At 38.3% G+C, this 20,704-nt stretch overlaps 1 protein-coding gene across 14 annotated transcripts in view; it reads left to right on the top strand.

The window, feature by feature from the left end:
- GALNT13 (polypeptide N-acetylgalactosaminyltransferase 13) overlaps positions 1 to 20,704 on the top strand; it is a 504,126-nt gene that overhangs the window by 159,892 nt on the left and 323,530 nt on the right. For all 14 annotated transcript variants that reach the window (XR_012154256.1, XR_012154250.1, XR_012154254.1 and 11 more), the window contains 3 exons: positions 8,071 to 8,237; positions 10,189 to 10,396; positions 12,947 to 13,117. Coding sequence is in view for 7 of the 14 variants with exons in the window: in XM_073305505.1 (XP_073161606.1) it covers positions 8,071 to 8,237; positions 10,189 to 10,396; positions 12,947 to 13,117 (546 nt within the window). In the remaining 7 variants the exon portion in view is untranslated. The remainder of the gene's footprint in view (positions 1 to 8,070; positions 8,238 to 10,188; positions 10,397 to 12,946; positions 13,118 to 20,704) is intronic.

Consider the following 20,704-nt stretch of genomic DNA (forward strand, 5'->3'; position numbering starts at 1 on the left):
CATGTATCTTTTTATACTGTTACCTTCATGTATCATTTAAATTTTTTCTTTAATAGTCATATAAAAACTCCACACAGGTTTGTTACAATTGTTTATATAACTCTTAGAACAGTACTTTGGTCATCTGGAAGCAAGTTTAAAATATACAGTAATTACATTTTTCATTGAATATATCTCATTCACACGTGGTTATATTAATGTATCTGGGATGAAAATATTCACTGAAAATTGTCAAGTATGTCACTTGTCTGAATTTTATTTTCTAAAACAGTTGATGTCTTTTATTATAGATTGTGATAATTTTCCATTGCACTTCCGGTAATTGAAAATGTGAATTACGGTAAGAACAAGACTAGTGATTATACACCCACCGTATGTGTAATGTTACTGTTTGTTCTTTAATTTTTTAAAAGTGAATTTAATACTTATGAAAGTGTGTGTACTGAAAACTAATCAGTCTTAGTTTATCCGCCAAAGTTTAGTGTAGGTGGTGACAGCACAAGCTTCCCATACTGACCAGTCTCAACCTTGAACTAGAGCATAATTCAATCTCCATGCCATCTTTGTTGTGCATGACAGTTATTGACAATTTGGATGGTGGCTTTTGTGATGTGCTCTAGAAAATAACTTTAATGACTAGCTGTGATGACTTTTGTGTGATGTACATTGGGAATAGTACTAAGAACACCAAACTTAATTCACATAGGTCTTCAAACAGTTAAAAGATTACAATGACTATCAGTTAGTGCTATGTAATACATTATCAGTTTGTTTAGCATCCTTTTCTTTTGACTTGGTCCATAGCAGCCTACTACCACAACAGACTTATAGACTCATAGATTCCAAGGCCAGAATGGACCATTGTGATAATCTAGAAAGACTTCCTGTAATACAGTGGCTCTCAACCTTTCCAGACTACTGTACCCCTTTCAGGAGCCTGATTTGTCTTGCGTACCCCCCAAGTTTCACCTTGCTTAAAACCTACTTACTTACAAAACCAGACCTAAAAATACAAAAGTGTCACAGCAATTTTTCAATAATAGTGTGCTTACTTTCTAACTTTTGCCATATAATTATAAAATAAATCAATTGGAATATAAATATTGTACTTACATTTCAGTATATAGAGCAGTAGAAACAAGACGTCTGTATGAAATTTTAGTTTGTACTGATTTTGCTAGTTCTTTTAAGTAGCCTGTTGTAAAACTAGGTAAATGTCTAAATGCCTAGATGTGCTGATGTACCACTTGGAAGACCTCTGCATATCCCAGAGTACACGTACCCCTGGTTGAGAACCACAGCTATAATACACAGGCCAGAGAACTTCCCCAAAATAATTCATAGAGCAGATCTTTTAGAAAAACATCCAATCTTGATTTAAAAACTCAGTGATGGAGAATCCACCACAACTCTTGGTAAATTGTTCCAGTACTTAATTACCCTCATTGTAAAATAATTTGTCTTTTATTTCCAGTCTGAATTTGTCTAGCTTCAACTTCCAGCCATTGAATCATGCTACACCGTTCTCTGCTGAATTGAAGAGCCTATTAAATATTTGTCTCTCATGTACATACTTACAGACTGTAATCACCACCTCTTAAGCTTCTCTTTGTTAGGCTCAAAGTGCTCAGGTTAGTTTATCACTATAAGGTACGTTCTCTAATATTCCCATGGCTCTTCTCTGAATCATCTCTAATTTATCAATATCCTCCTTGAATTGTGGGCAACAGAATTGGACACAGTATTCTAGCTGCGGTCACACCAGTGTCAAATACACAGGTAAAATAACCTCTCTACTCTACCTCTGCTGAAGATTCCTCTGCATTAACTCTTTTGCATTAACTCTCACTGTGTCATGCTGGAAGATCATGTTGATCTGATTATCCACCATGACTCCGAAATCTTTTTCGGAGTCACTGCTTCCCAGGATAGAGTCCCCCATCCTGTAAGTATGGCATAATTCTTTGCTCCTGGCTGATATTCCTTATTTAGCTCAAGTTGTAGATGTTTGTGCTGTGATGCTGAAGTTCCCAGTATTTAAATCATGCTGGTGACCAAAGCAGAAGTCGTCATAAATGTAAATCATGTAGTCACCTGTGCAAATAACTGTTTATGCATGCAAATTTTGCAAATGCATAAAGCAGAGTCTCTTTTAAGTTGGCCTAAAGAGTTATAAATGTCTCTGATTTGCAAAAAAGTTGGATCCTTTGCCATACATTGATGTAAGAAAATTTTTCAGTGAATTGGGTCTTATACAATAAATGGATATAGACCAAGAAAAATATTGTTAGAAGGAGTAAGTATTAAGGCTATATTGTTCCATGCAACTGCACCCACAAGCCCTTCCTGATAAGCCCTGCAGTATGTACAAACAAGAATCTAGCTTGAACACTCTGAAAGGTTTACTTTCTGGGGTTTACCCACGTGCTCCCAACAGAAAAGGGGATTGGAAACCCCATAAAGAGGTGAATAGGAGGCTCACTTTAAGACTCAGGATCTGTGAGAAAAGCAGACACCAGCCATGCAGAAGACTTACCCTCTCCTTGCTGTCATTGGCTTTCTCCCCCTCCTCATAGTTGTGTACTGTCCTTCTCTAACTGGGAATAGAGGCTTTGGAGGAAAGTTAATACAGCATTAAATATCTGCTGGATTTCTGCTCAGAAATTCTTTTTGTGTTTGCAGAGAGCATGCCATAGTGTTTTATGATATTTAGTGTTTTTCTTAAAGCCCTAGCTTCTGGAATCAAGAGATTGCATGAAAACCTTTATCTTTCATGAAAGAAGTAAGTGGCTAGCCTTCATGGCTGAAAAGCTTAGGAAAAAAAATTGTCCTGAGTGCACCATAAAGACTCAGAAACTAGAATGCAAATGAAGAAAATCTAAAAGATATTTTTTATCTGGAAAAAAAATCAAAATTTGGGAGCCTGACTCATGATTTTTGAATGCTTGGGATTAGCAATGCTGATGCCGAGTAAATACACTGACCACAGTCCTAAATGTAGAGCCTCAAACTCATGCTAGTGCAGAGGAAAGCAGAGAAGGGTTAAATGTGTTACAGAACCACTGCTTTGCTTAAGGTACTTCTGCCCCTTTTTATTCCCTTGTGTTCCCCTCTGTATTGCAGAGAGGAAAACCGAGAGCCCAATTTATAATGCACAGTGGACTAAAAACTCCTCTGAGTACTTTAATGGCAGCTACCTGTTTTCTAAATGACAACTAATGATACATTGCAAATTATGATTTAATACTGCAGCTTAGGCAAAGTAACAGCCTTTATGACTTCCACTAAAATCAAGTATCCTAAATTAAATGAATTGGGTAGTTTTAATTTAGTTTCTAGTGAGAGGTTCAGCTGTCGACAAATCCGAGCACATTACTTGGTGCACTGCAGAATTTGTTCATGGGAGTTATCCAGAATGAGCTGATCTGGAAAGCGAATGATCACTTTCACATGCACATAATTTCTCTACCTATGCTGTTTTCTTTGCTTTCTTATTGTTTTCTATGATTCATTCATTCATTAATTTGTATGTGTATATATATATGTGTGTGTGTGTGAGAGAGAGAGACAGAAACAGATTAGCAATGTCATTTTGTCTGTTTTGAATAACAAGAAATTATACAATTATAGTACACAATGATAGATTTCAGTCATATTAAATAAAAAAGATTCAAAATGACAGCTGTATGCATTAATTGTACATTACCGATCAAAGTCCCAGGCGTGAATGTAGCAGTCAAACTGTTACATTAGCCCTGTTTTACCTAAGGCCATTGTAATGTCTCTATAGGTGATTGCATACTTAATTGTACATACACGCTAGGTTGAAATGTAGTTGTTTGTTACTTGTAGGTTTATCTTTTTTCTTGTCTACATCCAGGTGTTTCTGTACTGTGCATTGATACACTCTGGTGTCTCCAATCTGTGGGATGCACCCTTAAACCACTTAAATTGGTTAACATACGTTTTTTCCCTATTTCTCTTGTTTTCAGTAACCCAAATTTATACACAAATGAACTTAGTTTATGTACAATATAATGGTAACTAATGACACAAATAATGTTTTTATATAGCCTATAACAGAAACATGACCTGGTTTTCTATATTTTAATTATTTCTATTTTTTATTCCTTTATTAAAATAATGTTTTGGTTTTTTGTCCTGGTTTTCTTAATCTTTTTTGCCACATACAAATGTACCTGTTTTAGATGGTTTTTCAGTTTTTACATAAAGAAATCCATTTTTACTTCCTTAACATGTTAGTAGTTTTCCATGATAAAGGTAGTGCTGGATTGCTAAAACAGGTACTCACAATCTTCTGTGAGACGACTTCTTACTCTGCTCCCTGCCCCCAGCACTTGGTTTTAGCAACAGACTAACAAATAGAATTTTTACTTAAGTTTTTGTTAATTTGTTTGTTATAGCAATTAATATTGCTTTTCTAAATATTTTCAAGGAGGTTGTGAAGGCTAGAACTATAACAGGGGTTAAAAGAGAACTGGATAAATTCATGGAAGTTAAGTACATTAGTGGCTATTTGCCAGGATGGGTAGGGAATGGTGTCTCTAGCCTCTGTTCGTCAGAGGGTGCAGACGGATGGCAGGAGAGAGATCACGAGATCATTACCTGTTAGATTCACTCCCTATGGGGCACCTGGCATTGGCCACTGTCAGTAGACAGGATACTGGGCTGGATGGACCTTTGGTCTGCCCCAGTATGGCCATTCTTATATTCAAGCATAAACTTTAATAACCAATTTTTTAAAAACACAACACAGAAGAAAATGGTATAAAATTAAAACAAAATGAAGTTTAAGTGCAGGTTTATGTACACATGTTGAGAGTAATACGTCTATGGTATTTGCTTGTGCTTGGGAGACAAATTTGAAATGTTTCGTTAGCTTTAACATTTTACAACATAAACAGAGATAATGTATATCCTTTTAAAAACATTTTGGCTACAACACAGGCCAGAGGACCTCACCCAGTAATTTCTACATTAAGCCTATAACTTCAAGTTGAGCTACAGCAGATCTTTTAGAATAGTAATTAATAGTAAAGGAGTTCTTTACATGATCCTGGCTAATACTGTATAATTATACAAACTGAATGTTTAGCAGAGGGGATATATACTGTAAAATAAAGTGCTAAAAACATGGAAGAGAAAAATCCTTCAAATAAATATCCACCTCCATGAAGGCAATTTATAAAAACACGGATATGTTTTCTTATTGCTTTTGCCATTCTAGAACCATGATAAAAATATTTTAATATTTTAGACTATACAATCTCATTTTAATAGTTCACTTCAAGTAGTTTTAATCTAGTTTGTTTTTGTTTAAAATCAAATACCAATCACTACTGAAATAATAAAAATTGTTTAACAATATCTGAAAAAGGAAAAAAAAAACAGTACAGAAATAACCCCTTCAACAATAACATTATATTATGAGGGCACTGGTTGTTAAAGTTGTATTGTGTTTTGCATTGAAGTCCTTCCATTTCACACTTCATTGACTGAATTTAGTTATCAGGTTTGGCCACCATATATCTTCGGGGGGGCAATTGAACGTCATATGTTTTTAGGAAAACATTTACTAACTTCTGCAAAGGAAACAATGTTCCCTTTCTGAGAGATTGCCCCGTTTTGGTCACATTTCTTTGGGTTACACTAACTAAACTACCACCATCCCCACAGATGATAATATAATAGCCATATTATTCATGAACCCTGTAAATCTAAATCATAATAGATGCCCAAATGTATAGTTAATTAGGCCCCCGCAGTAGTTAGGAAAACAATATGTACCACCTTTCTCCATGGATTTTAAAGCTCATTAAGCAAATGAATAGCTTACTGCTCTAAGGCCATGTTGTTTGACTAACTTCCTCAGTGATTGCTTCCAAATTATACATCGCTATAAAATCTGCAAAGAACAATTTCCAGTTCATACAAATTTAGCATGATTCCCCCTGGCTCGGCTGGGAGGAGATTCCTTTTGAAACTCACCTGGCAGAAGAGCTGCTTACTTATCACAATGCTCCTGGTTTTACTCTCCTGCAATAATGGGCAAGATGTACCACATGGATAAGACAAGCAATCAAGAGAGGTTCTTTGCTCTGGTTTCTAGAGCACACTATGGACTTGTGACTATAATATGGAAACCAGTGAACTAATAGACTTTCTTCTATATTTCATACCTGGAAATGTCACCCTTAAATTTTGAAGGCTGTCATTGTGACTCTATTTTATGTAAGTTTTCATGTCAGTGAAGCAATAGAAAGTTTTACAGAGTTTTGTTATGATGAGTGCGGGGGGGGGGGGGGGAGTTCAAGGTCCATTTAATGTTTCTTCAGTGCCCCAATTCTGTCATTCTTCTGACTCCTAAATCAAAAAGTAACTTGACAGACTAACCCAGTGTAAATCCTAGGGAGATAGCACAACATATAGTTCTAGTTGTACTGATTTTCTGCAGCATGGTGAGTATTAAAATATTATGGACCACAGTGATACATTGCTCTTGTGTGAGAATTACAGGACACCAAGTCAGAAAAGGCCAGTAGACTACAAAAGAGTTTCTCTGCTTGTAACATTAGTTAACATACATTTTCAGATTTAAAACATTTAAAAGAAAATGTTTAAAGAGGAATGTATAAACATGTTCTTAGCTTATCTTTAGTAAAAAAATAAATACCACGTATAGGCCTCAGGATAGGTAAGCATAGGGTGACCAGCTTTCCAAAATGCAAAAATTGGACATGTGCAGGAGCCCTGCCCCCTGACCAGGTCAGAAGCCTGGCAGTGGTAAGAGCCACCCAGGGAGCCCGGGCTGCTGTGGGGAGCCCTGGACCCTCCACCTGCCCTGGGTGTGGGATCAGGGTGCCCAAGAGCAGCCCCTGGCCTGTGTCCTGGGGCAGGGCCTTGGGGGGAAGAGGACGACGAGCAGGGGGCAGGGTCTTATGGCAAGGGGGGCCAAAGGCCCCACCTCAGCCCCACCAAGAAGAGGCTGGCAATGCCCCTGAGCCTCAGGCAGGCCAGGATAGGCACTACAGGGAATCCAGACCAAATGATGTCCCACAGTCATTCAGCCCAGAACTTGAAATTTACATTTTGGGACTGTGCCACCCAATTAGGGATGGGTGGTCACTGTAAGTAAGCACTGAACTTACAGGTAAGCATGTGTTTAAGTGCTTTCTTGAAATCGGGATCACAAAGATGAAAATAGAGCTAGAAAATGATTTTAAGTACATAGCTGACATTTATCAATATATCTAAAAGATTTTTTTAAGTAGCAATGCTGAAAATATTAGAATGAAATATCTTGGCTTTGATAACAAGTACTGCTGGTTTTATAATAGCTGCCTGTGCACATGAAGTGCATGTATTGGGGATGGGATGAGGAGACTGTATTTTGATTTGGGATTTGCAAAACACCGCAGGTGAATTTTCTTTACTCAAACCAGGAGTGGTTGGTATTTAGGGTACCGTTACATGACCTCGCCCCAAATTTTAGAGGACAGAGATAAAAGGTTTTAGTTCCATCCTTCTGTATTATGAGCAAACTGGAGTTTTTTTAAAAAATATTCATTTTTAGGTTTTAGTTTTAAGAAACTTCTAGCGTTGCTCAGTGCTGGGTCCCATTTTATCCAAGCTGTAGGACTTGAGGGGTCGTCACTCACATGTTTGGGTGTGTATGTATGTATGTATATATGTGTGTGCACTGTATTATTTCTTGGATGTAAATGTTAATTCTTCATTTAGGAGATCTGGTACAAAATTTTATTTGCAGCTTTAGTCTTTTTACTCATAGTTTTTCCTAGCCAGAATACAGTATTCAAAACCCCATGCCTGAGAATTTCCGTGTGATTTTTTTGTTTTGTTTTGTATTTTGAGGGGGGCATGGATGGGGGGGCGGGGAGCGTCTGGAGAGATTCATATCTTACTGAATGGTGAGCTGTCCAGCAATCTTGAAGCTCAATTTCCAGAATTTGATAACCTGTCATGTTGTTACATAGCACTGGAGAATGAATTTATAAAAAAGATTAACTTGTCTTTTTTTCTCTTTGGCAGATGCAAGACAAAAGTCTACCCTGATGAACTCCCAAATACAAGTGTAGTTATAGTATTTCATAATGAAGCCTGGAGTACTTTGCTTCGAACTGTTTACAGTGTTATAAACAGATCCCCACACCATTTGCTTTCTGAGGTTATCTTGGTGGATGATGCCAGTGAAAGAGGTATGACCCTTGCTCTAATTTTCTTGTGGATAGTTATAATAATTTGATAGAGATTTAAAATGTACATATTTTGTTAGTGTCACATTTGAGAAGCCTGCAGAAGGGATTGTAAATCAATAAAGTTTTAACCAGTAATGAATTTGACCCCCCAACTCAGAGGGGCAGTTTTCTGGATTAAGTAGCTCAGTGATAATGGTGCTTTTCAGTGACCATGTTATGAGTGCTGTGCCAATATTCCCGATAAAGAATATCAAGAATATAGTGTCCTATGTCTCCGTCGCTCATTTCTCTCCTAACAAGGAAATGACTCACTCTTGAGGTTTAAACTTGTTTAAATGTCAGAAGCTTGAACAGTTTCCTCAGATTACTCTTTGGTTTTTGTTTTTAATTTATTTTGAGCCCGAGTTTCACATAGTTTTTTTAAACTAGTAATTGAGGTTATTTGAGGGTAGAAAAAGCAAAAACTGCTTTTGCTCAGTAACAAAAACTGCTTTTGATAATGTTAATGTTTTAGAAATAAAAAAAATGCTAAAATAATGGAACTGGTGAAAAGCCAAAAAATGTCAATGTATTTGCTTTGGATGTCAAAATGTTTGCACAGCACGGCACCATGAGGACTGGAGGATTTGGAAGCTGTGTTGCCTGATTTCTCTCCGGGTGCCAAAACCTGTCCCCTGAGGGAAACCTTCAGCAAACACTGCAAGGTGCACCTCAAAGATTTCCCTAGGTCTTCTGTCCTCCTCATGGAGGTTTTACCATAGGCAGGTACGTTACTGTATCTGCAGCTGTGTAAAAATAAATGCAGGGGAATTTGAAGCTTATTGCACAGTATGAAAGGTACTGTCTTTTGTAATCCACTGATTAGCTACAGCATCATATCCTGTTCAGCATTATAGAGCTGTCGCTTAATATCAGGGGCAGGGCTGTGCCATTGATGTGACATGCCAAGCAGCTGAATTTTTTTGGTTTTCCCCTGTTCCACATTTTTAGGATTTTTTTTCTTCCAAACTATTAAAGTGGTCAAAAGCTGTTTTTTGTGACTGAAAACTTCAGACCATGCAGTATGGCTCCTGTACTGGCTTCCTCTACTCTGTGCAGGGTACCCCTTGGAGGGATTGCAGGTACAGAGCTGATATTAATGCTGCCCTAAGTAGCATTAACATCCACATGGCTACCCAACTAGATATCCCCGTTTCAAAGAGTAGAGGGGAAGCATGCTCTCTCTTGCTCACATTCACAATGTGCAGCTGTTACTAAGGGGTTGGGGGGAGGGAAAAGTATGCTGCACTGGCTTCACTATACCTTGCTTCCACTGCTCTGGGTTTTTCCCCGAACTGTACTTTTTGTTGCTCCCTTCCAAGTCAGACATCAAAGAGAAGCACGGGGTCAAAGTACTTAACATGACCCTCATACATAGGGAAAGGGTATTTATGGAAGCTCCCAAACTGCTGAAGAAGCTTATTAAAATGGATATATTTAAAAACTAAACTTCGACTTTATAACAAAATAGCAAAAACATATATTTAATCAAAGTACACATTTCTGGATTGAATTTATACTAAGCTTTGACTGACCAGTGCTATAAGTAGGAAATTAATCATAATTTTTTCTGTTTGAAATCTTTTATTTGCATGGTCTTCTCATGGGACCCATTTAACCAGAACTATATTGCAATCCTAGAATGTGAGCAGTGTCCTAATGTAAACCTCCATGACCTGGAAACTTATCTCTCATTCTTCAGAAAATTGACAAACATGTCTCAGACTGTATTTCCTGAATTGTGCTTTCAGGACCTTTGGTCTTTCAATATTCATGCATGAGAATATTGTCCAAGAATTACCTGAGTGACCAGTATGATGTATTAACCATACAGTTCTATTTTGACTCCTCACTGACTACTGAATCTAGTTTGAACAAAAGGTTTCTTGTATTTTTAAATTGCATTTGGCAGATTTTCTGAAAGCCTCATTAGAAAACTATGTGAAAAATTTGGAAGTGCCAGTAAAAATTATTAGGATGGAACAACGGTCAGGACTGATCCGTGCTCGGCTAAGAGGAGCAGCGGCTTCTAAGGGCAAGGTCATAACTTTTCTGGATGCACACTGTGAATGCACTTTAGGCTGGCTTGAGCCCCTACTGGCAAGAATAAAGGAAGACAGGTAAGGGCTGATATATGTCCTTCTGCATGATGACAATGCCTGCTACACTGCTCTAGTTAAGGGTCTGTCAGAGTTTCCTTTATAACCCTTTATTTTCAGTGTGATTATATTTTGGCTATAAAAAGAATCTTCTTTGGCCTGAACACATTGAAAACAAGTCATCAACCCAACAGCGTTTTTTAGTTTTAAAAAAATGGTTCAGTAATTTTTCAATCAATATTTTTGTCAGGATAAGATGCTTTAATAGTTATTGTATCTTTCTTCCTACACGGTCTCTGTTAGTGTAACTGGTAATAATAGTTAATAAATAAAGCCTTTTATCCAATCTTTGGTTGGCAAACTAACCCACCACCTTTGTTTGGTTCATGAGTGCTTGTGTATGCGGTGCATTCCTCCACTCTCCCCATCCGTTCCCTTTTCTTGTGAGCTCACAAGCAATTGGAATTTGTGCTTATCCTGTCTTCCAAGTGGATGGTGCAATGTGTACCCGCTCAGTTTATGTGCATAAGTGAATGTCCAGTCACAAACAGAAATCAAAGCAGAAAGCCTTGCTATCATCACTTTTTGCTATTGTTCTAAAAAGCAAATTCCATACACTTATATTTTATGTTGAGGAAGCAAGTGTGTGTGTGTGTGTGTGTGTGTGTAATACCTGCTTGCCTGCCTACCTATCTACAAATGCTGTTGTGTTCAAGGCCAAAAAAGACTCTTTGCCTCTATTTGTGAAGCAGATGGATTGCAAGAGGTCTTCACAAAATGTTCCCTGAGTGACCCAGAGAGCAGAGGGGCAACAGCAACCAGTTACTACAGCAGCTTCAGGGGTTAAAGATGGGTGGAGTGTCTCTTGTGTTTTCAGGATGATGGGTGACTGTGGGGAGGAGGGCAGACGTGTTAGAGTGAGGGGGGGCAGGGCTATCCATTGGAGGAAAGCAGCTTCACAGCATCAATTGAATGCTGCAGCAACAACTAAAGAGTTTATTTTGCTATTTGTGTAGAGAGAGGGTATGGGTTTATGTGGAGGGTGTCTCTACAGAGGAGAGGGTATAGGGAAAGGAGATGGGTGGGAACTGTGCGTATAAGTGGAGAGCAAAGAAATGGAGAAACTTTACAATATCAGTTCAGTTTTACTCTTGGGGTAAGAAATGACAGCAATGTCCCTGCTTACTTGAAGGAGGGGGATGTCTGTGCATGGGGATAGGAATCAGCAGTCTGACCTGGTGTTTGCTGAGGGCAGGGGAGGAGGGGGTGCCAAGGCTGCATAACTCACTGTGTAGTGCATCTAAGCTCGATGCTTCTCGTTTGATGGCCTTCCCCCAGCATCATCATCTCAGTGCTAAGAGATAATGAAATCACGTGTGTCCGAACCAAACCAATTTAAAGATAATTTTGTTGTTGTAAGAAGACCACAAATGCACAAGAGGCATGAAAGAGAGCTGACTGCTGCACCCTTATGGATCCAGTTTAATATAATATACTTTACAAATTGTTTACAATAACTTGCACGGAACTGTTATTGGAGTGTTAGGGAAATGCACAATATTTTAAATTGTGGTGCTCTAACTGCATCTTCTAATGTTTCATTAAGACTTTTCTAATATATAGGGGATTTTTACAGTTTGCACTTTGTGACCCTTATGTTATAAACAATGTTACAAATTATGAACTGATAAAACATCAAGCATAGCAAAAGAGAAAAGCTATCTCACTAGGGATAAAATAAAATATGGCACCCGCTGCAGAAAAGTTAAAGCTATGTGGTACGGAGGTCAGCTTGGCACATCAGCAGCAAAATTTAGGTGTATTTCAAAATCTGCCTGGCTCAGCTGTGGGTTGTCTCTTTAGCTAGAGCCCATACTGATGCAGAGGACACTAAGAAACACATTTGTTACTCTGCATGGTTTCAAGCAAATACACAGATTATGCTGTTTATGGCCGTTATATAGTCTATAACATGTTTGACCTTCTAAGCTGATGTTTTATTAATATGAACATCAGCTTGAAAGTCAATTAACGCACTGTGTTATAGAACCTTGAACAATGGAAATATGTACAAAAGCCCTGGAAAAATACTTTTACAGAGTAAGTGATGAAATGAAAATGAAATGTTTCATTAAGGTTTCAGGTTTTATTCCAAATCTGAAATTCATGACAGATTTGCTGAGGTTTGAGTGAACCTAGATGAATTTTTGACTTAACCTGCACCTAACCTAACCTGCATCAACTTAATGCATTTGGATGGAAACTGTGGGGACCACCTATTTGGTTACCATGAGTTAGTCCTGAAATCTGGTAGCTTAAAGCTGGGCTGTGATTTGAAATTGGGAGGCTAAACTTGGAGTGAAACTCAGGGAGTGCAAGCCTATCTATGTAAACCAAAATGGTGGAAAAAAAAGGGTTTGCAAAAAAAAATCTGACAATTTGAGAAAACTAATTTTGCACAATCTTGTTTCCAAATAAAATCTCTGGTGTGGGTCTTGATTTCTATGCTGCGAAGCCACAACAGAAAGGGGTCTCTAGCATATTTTAAAAAGTAATCTTTTTTTCTTATAGAAAAACTGTTGTCTGTCCAATCATTGATGTGATCAGTGATGACACATTTGAATACATGGCTGGGTCAGACATGACATATGGAGGGTTTAACTGGAAGCTTAATTTTCGCTGGTATCCTGTTCCTCAGAGAGAGATGGACAGAAGGAAAGGGGACAGAACCTTGCCTGTAAGGTAAGGAGAATGGGCAAAGGATGCTATTGTATTGTCTTTGACTCCATTGCATAATTGTGAGCATTGCAGTGTTTTATTTGTGGATAATCATTTTTAATTATTAAGACTTTACTGAAATTCAAATGTATACATATCCAAAAAGCATAAAGGTGTGGTACACCTTTTAGATTAAAGAAAAGGAGTACTTGTGGCACCTTAGAGACTAACCAATTTATTTGAGCATAAGCTTTCGTGAGCTGCAGCTTATGCTCACGAAAGCTTATGCTCAAATAAATTGGTTAGTCTCTAAGGTGCCACAAGTACTCCTTTTCTTTTTGCGAATACAGACTAACACGGCTGTTACTCTGAAACCTTTTAGATTAAAACAATAGAAGACCATTTTCTCACCTATTCACAGTGTGCAATATAGTTATCAGAACTGAGCAAATGCCTTAAAGTTCTTCTGTGAGTATTCAATAACATACAAAATGAATTTGTTTGGATGTGTTTGTCCCCTTTGCATTACTTTTCTTCAAATATTCTAGTGAAGAAGTGTATTGGCTAGCATGTTCATGAAAACAATGAATTTTAAGCTAATATTAGAAAGTACTTGTGGAGAATAACTTCTGAACTTGTAAAATTCAAATATTTTCCCTAGAAACTTGATTCTAAAATTCATGCTCTTCCAGTCAGGGAACAGAATTGATACCTACAGTACGTGTCCTATCAAATCTAACAAACATAACTCCCATTCTAGTACTGAACACTGTCAATGAATTGCTCATGAATGAGCTACAGACTAAGAATTAGTCACAAAAAGTATTTGGTGACTCACTGTAACACATTTGAGAAACTTGCTATCAGCTTGTAGAAAATTTGGGAACAGAAAAAAGAGGTGACATTCATTGACTGGATTATTTGCTCAGTCCTGATAGCTATAATGGTCCTTATGATAGTTAATGAAAGTATTGAAAAGCTGAAATAATGATTTCAAACATGTCTGAGGCATAAAGAAGTTGGGGAAATTCCCCTCCTGCATGTCCCATTACTGCGTGCAACAGGCAGATAAAGAGAGAGCCAGCTCAGGTTGAAATAGTTCACAATGCAGCCAAAAGAAAGGTTTCCAGACAAGACAATGGATAATTAGAGACATTTTCATAATTATGTACATCTGAAAGGGCAGAAATCTATGTTCTTCAGAGTCTTGGGTTTTTGTGGGTTTAGATTTTTTAATATATTTCTGCTTGACAATGAAGTTATCAGGTACCATCTTTTCTTCCACTTATTTATTAGGAAAAACTACAGCATGTTGGTATGTAGAATATAAGGATTAAATGCTTTCGCACAGCTGAGAGGGGGAATATCAAAGGTGGCTTTCAGCCACCTTTCTGTCCCCTCAATCTGAGTCCAAACTGCACCTTGCTGCAGCCAACCTCCAAGGGTCTATTCTTCAGAAGAGCCAGTGCATTGACCATACCTGTGAGTAAACCTTTATGCCAGGGCCAGGAGAAGCGGGGTAGGGCTGGCTGTCGCTGCTCTGTACCACCTGGGGTCTCCTCCATGCCAGTTGCCTCTCAAGCTTTAAGGGGACCAGGATATGGCTCTTAAGTTTTTGACTAGAAAGCATGCACCAAATTCTGTTTGGAAATTGCTTTGGGGAATTGGATGCTGGAGAGTATATAATGGCCCTATTTAAACTACCAGCAATTTTTGATGATTACCACAACATGATATTGGGGATACACTAGAAATAGGCAATAATTGTGGTAGGGAAATAGTACCATGAGTACCATAGGTGATAAATGTTGATTTTTAAAATAGTGACCACTGTAAATGTTAGCCATACTTCACATTTAGGGCTTAATGCTTTCCAGCGCTGCTGGGTGTGGCGTGGGCTCGGGGATGGCTGTCAGGGAGCTGATTCTGGCTCTGTGATTCTTGGAGCTAATTCCAGCCCCAAGGCTATGTCAAGATGCTCCTTGGCAGCACTAGCATGTGCCAGTGATGGATCCTTATGGACCCTACAGTAGTCGAGGAGTACAGTGGCAGAGCAAAGCTCAGCCAGGTGCCATCCCCGCCCATGATACACCTCCTCCCCAGGAATCATAGAATCATAGAATATCAGAGTTGGAAGGGACCTCAGGAGGTCATCTAGTCCAACCCCCTGCTCAAAGCAGGACCAATCCCCAACTAAATCATCCCAGCCAGGGCTTTGTCAAGCCTGACCTTAGAGGGTGTGGAGACCAGAGGTTCAGGGCCTGACTGTAGTGCAGATGTGCCTCTGTCAGGTGAATTCTCTTTTGGGTGTTTGCAGCTGGATTATAGCTCCTTTTGTAGTACCTAAATGGTGCAAAAGGGCTATAGCTCAGCTGGAGATTCAGGCCCATAATGTAGACTTGTAAATGACCTGTTTGTAGTTAAAAGGTACCCCACACAAATGTTCTAGAAATGTATACATACTGCATAGTATATAGTGTACACACACACACGTACACACACACGTGTGTACACACGTATTGATGGACTGGCCTCGAGCAAATATTGTCCGAAAGAGCAAAATTAGAATGGTGAGGGAAATACACAACAAACAAGGAAACTATTTTCCCCCAGGTCAAATTTTACTGCTATTATCTGAAAAGCCCCTCAATAGCTGTTCACTAATGTTGAGATGTTTGTGTAAAATCCCAAGAGTTAATTCTTACCACTACCCCTACTGGCTCAGCCTCTTTTCCTCCTCACCTGGTGGCTCCATCCTCCATGCCCCTTCCTGTACTGGATCTTTGTTCCCTCACATCCCTGCTTGGTGCTTTGTGTGTCAACCACCTCACTCGACTTATCCACTCTCCCTGCTCCTAGCACTGACTTGTGGGGAATTTCAAGAAATTCAAAAAATGCTAGTGGCACCAGCTCTCCTCTCCATGGTTATCAGCTTCTTTAGTGAGAAAGTGTTTGTGAGAAACTTGCTGGTATGTTGGCTGGTCTGTGTAGGACTTCACTACTGATATCCTATTTCCCTCTCTTGGAGTCAAATAGCATTATTTTATAGTTTGGTCCTGAGCCAAAATTAGTCAACGGATTTTAATTTTAAAAAATCCTTTTATTAAAATAAAAATCCTGAAGAGGTTGGGAAGAGACAGAATAAGATACTTATTTGGCAGGTGCTTTTTTTTTTAGCTGAGGTTGCTTGAAATGTTAAAAGTAGGCCCGTTGGAGATAATTAATGAGCAAAGTATAGGCAGAGGTACATGATAAGAGTAAATTATAGTATATGGGTTTATTTTGATTTACAAACAAATTATTAACTCTAGACATGTTTGAAAATTCACAAACAATTGAATTTGTAATATGTTAAAATTATTAACCTGCCTAAAATCCTCCCCAGCTTCAAAACAAAATATTCCTCAATTATCCACCCCATTCCCCTCCTGCCTGTGCCTTGGGGAAAAAATTGGGATAACAAGTGAGTCTTGCATCTTGTTCTGATGACCACCTGATCCAGGCCCCGATGTACCAGGAGAAGAGAGTTTCAGAGGCAAGGGCCTCTTATCAAGAACACCTACCACCAGTTACTCCTACTTAAACTAAGTGAATGTTAGCTCAGACACCACAGGTGAGCATGGCTGCTGTGATGTTCCATGTGGGGGAAAGGCTGTCTCAAGTAGCTAGGACCCTTACCTTCACCCCATTCTTTTTTCATAAGTCACAACAGCATGTGAAACTGGAAATCAGCTGGCAGCTAGTGCATGTCCTGAGCACAGGTACAATGGGCTTCCTCTGGAAATAACATTTAATTAGTGATCTGTTGTATTTGATGCTATCTGCAATTTTCAAATAGATTTTAAAGCATAGCCTCATATGGAGCTTATTGCAGTAAATCAACCTGTAGATGTTAAAGACATGGATAACAGTAACAAGGTCTGAATCCAAAAGAAAATGATGCAATATTCTAGCCAAATAGCCTAAAGTGTTTTTGGCAACCACTGCTACTTCAGAAGCTACTGGGGATCCCTCTCCCCCAAAAAAGACCCTCAAACTGCAAATCTTAGCAACAAACCATTTCTTCTGGTTGATTTTCTCATTCTATAAGCATCTGGGTTAAGTACTGAGTGTGTATCTAGATCTGTTTTTCTGTCCAACTGATGAAATAGGTGTATATAACACCACTGACTTTTATGTTTTCTTGAATATGTGTATAATAGTCATTGCACCCAAGTTCTTCTCTTTGGCACACTGAAAGTTAAGGGGGTTGTAGGCATATAATTGAAAGAAGAATGTTTCCCAGAGTATTTATTATCTATAATAAGTCAATATTGATCAACACTTACCTTTCCCTTTTTATATTCAGTAGCAACATGTATACACTCCAGTAAAAAATATGGGATGCTTTGTAAAGACCTTTACCACCTTTAGTAAGAAAGATCTGGATAATTCACTCATAAGTCACTCAACTTGCTCATGAAGATGAGTCTTAACAGAGCTCAGTCATCTTGTATTTTGTGTATATTAATCCTGATACGCTGAATGTGAAATTTACTGTAAACTCTAAGCAGTAGAATTTATCTGGTTCTTTTTCTTCAGTCGATGGAAATAAGCACTAGACTCACTTGCTTTGTTTGCCCTAGAAATTACAAGAAACTGTTTCATGAAATTTAATTCTGTAAGATGATTGAAGAGGTGAAGCAACAGAAATATCTGCCATTGCTGAAGTTTCTAGAATTTATAGCAAATGGTTAATTAATTCAATGACTTTTGTAAAAGCCTACAGATAATTGTCATCCAATACAGTTGTAAAGAGAACTTTCTTAGTGTAAACTATAACTGAAAAAGAAGCTCAGTCAGATAGCTTTTAAAAAAAAAATCACCTGCAATGAATAGTAGCTGTGGGAATTCATAAGTCTCTTATTTTATATTAAATAATGATGCTTAGTGTAGCAAACAAAGATTCAGAATTCAGTTACAGCAAATTTAAAATATCCTGATCTGATGTACAGTCACTGCTGTCACTGTTCTTCACAAATGTGTCCCTGTTGTTTTGATCCCATATTTTTCTTCTTTGTTTCCAAAATACTGCTCCAGTGTCCTTGTTTCCTTTCCTGCTTCCTCCTCACCATAGTCAAGAAGTCTACCTATCTAGGTTTTTATAAGGTCACCATAGTATATTATCTCCTCCAATAATAATTTTGCACTTAAATGGTGCATTTCATCCTAAGAACTCTTAGCACTTTTACAAAGGTGGATACCATCTCCAGTTTATAGGTGGTAAGTGACCTGCCTAAAACCACACAGCCAGCCTGGAATAGAATCCAGCTCACTCAACCTGCTGTCCTCTACACTATCTACTAAGCTGTGTTACTTTGTTCATGATTCCAAACAAATTCTTTATTTCTCTTTCAGCTGGGGAGTGAGGTAAAGGTTATAGGTTTGCACTGGGACAAAGAAACATTTTTGGATAATAATAAGAACCAACCAACTTTCTACCAAAATTCAAACAGAGAAATGAATCAGAACCTTTTCTAAAGTTCAAGAAGAATTAGCTGGATTTTTCTCAGGCTTGGTTGTTATCTATTTTTTTCCACAGATGTAATTATTTTAGTCTGTAACAAAAGCACCACAACACCAACAGAAAATCTGTGGCTGAAATTACAGAGCGAAGAGGAAAAAGGGAGGGGGGGAGGGTGCGAGAGAGAGAGGAAATCCCCAAGAGTAGATTGATTTCCAGAGACAAAGTAGTTTAGACAAGCATTGCAAATATTGTCTGGGCCCAGGCAGCCTGTGGAAGTTACTGCAGGACACTTCCTTTAAAAGGGTGCTTTGTTTATCTGAAATAGAATAAGTTGTAAGGACTGTCAATCAATATCTCTTAATTAAGCTTCTATTTAACTCCAAAGTTCTTATCCTGCTCCCATTTAAGTAAATAGCAAAACTCCCATTGACTTTCACTGGAATAACTTTAGGCCCAGTAGAGCTGCAATAGATTATTGGACCTTTTCCAAATGCTTTATTTTTATACATACACATAGTGTCATACACAGTTCCCTCTTCCATGAGTACAGAGATTGCTCAGGCTACAGAACCAGTGGGGTTAAGCTATGTAATGAGAGAGAGGGTGGCTAGATGCCAGGGGCACATAAGAGGAGAAAAGCCACAGAACTCTTCTCCAACTAAGCTCCCTTCATGGCTGTGCTTGAAAAATGGAAGGGGTGTGGCTGGAGGACGCATTGATATGTAGATCTTCTGCCCTACAAGTGGGAGGTGTGATCAAATATGGCCCTCTGTAGCCTTCTCCAGCCATCAGGCTTTAGACTACAGCCACATTGCATGCATTACACCATGTCTATACCTTTGTCTTCCAACATTTTCTCTGACAGCCATTGGTTTCACTCCACTGATGATTGCAACCAATGTGGTGGTTATAAAACTAGCAGCCATTGGCTGAAAGGATGTACTGGACATTAGAAGGAGTTCTGAAATCAAAAGACAATGGGAGCATGTTTGAGGGGCAGTTATAGTAATTTCCAAACCACTATTCTTTTTTAGCTCTAGATAACAAAATGGAAAAAGTACAAATCAGAGCTTCATGTAACTAATTACAGGCATCAAGCCAACAACTATCTGTGACTAATTAAAATGGAGTAACAAACACCACAGGGAATTTTGAACCGTGCACCTTTGTCAGGTTGTTGTATCCCACCACTGCACAAATGATGGAGAGGGTTAACCAAATCACATACTCTTGCTAAGCAGAACTACTTCCTTAATATTTTCCTTTAAATAGCTTTGCATACTATTTGTACTCTGCAGTGCTCACGGTGTGTTTGAGAAAATTCATTCCTCCTTCTGTCAGCGTGCCAACATATTATCAACCTTCAGGCAACAGAATACTGTCTGTGCTGAGAACAGTTTAAACACAGCTTGTGTCTTCATACCAGATGTTTTTGTGCTGTGCATGTTAAAGCTGTCCACGCCAGTACATCTTTACTGGATGTCACCATATTCACCATCCTTTCTTAAAAGCTCAGTTCACTAGGTACTAAAATCTATTGAGTCACTCTTTATTTCGACGTTTTTGCTTTCTTCCTAAGCATTTTATTATTATGCCAACTACTATGAATAAAAATAAGAGAACTAACATATACAGAAAGTAGGGAGCATACCTTGTTTATCCCTTTCTCATTCTCCATTCCAACAACTGGACGATGTCTGATACTAATAAAAACCTATATAAATAGAATCCTTATTCCAGATTACATATAATGTCCTTATTTATCTTACATACCTTAAGGTGGTGTATAGTTTTCACTTTTGGCTGTCTGTTGAGGCAGTCAACAAGGATGCTAGTTGGTGAAACTATAGTTCTGTTTTTTGGGTTGTGGACACCTTCTCATTAATAATTGGACTGAGACCACCAAATCATATGGCATAGAGTGGCACGGCCATAAGATGAAAAGGACTGTTCATTGGACTGAAAAGGTCATGAACGTTGACTTTGGAACAAAAAGCTTTATGTCTCATTCATAATTCCTAGAATCATGGAAAATGATGACTTGTCCATATTCCCTCATGCAGTCCCTCATGTTGCGAAATGTGAGTCATGCAATTTACGACTGT

Source organism: Lepidochelys kempii, chromosome 11 (assembly GCF_965140265.1).
Source record: "Lepidochelys kempii isolate rLepKem1 chromosome 11, rLepKem1.hap2, whole genome shotgun sequence".
In the NCBI taxonomy this organism is placed as follows: Eukaryota; Metazoa; Chordata; order Testudines; family Cheloniidae; genus Lepidochelys; species Lepidochelys kempii.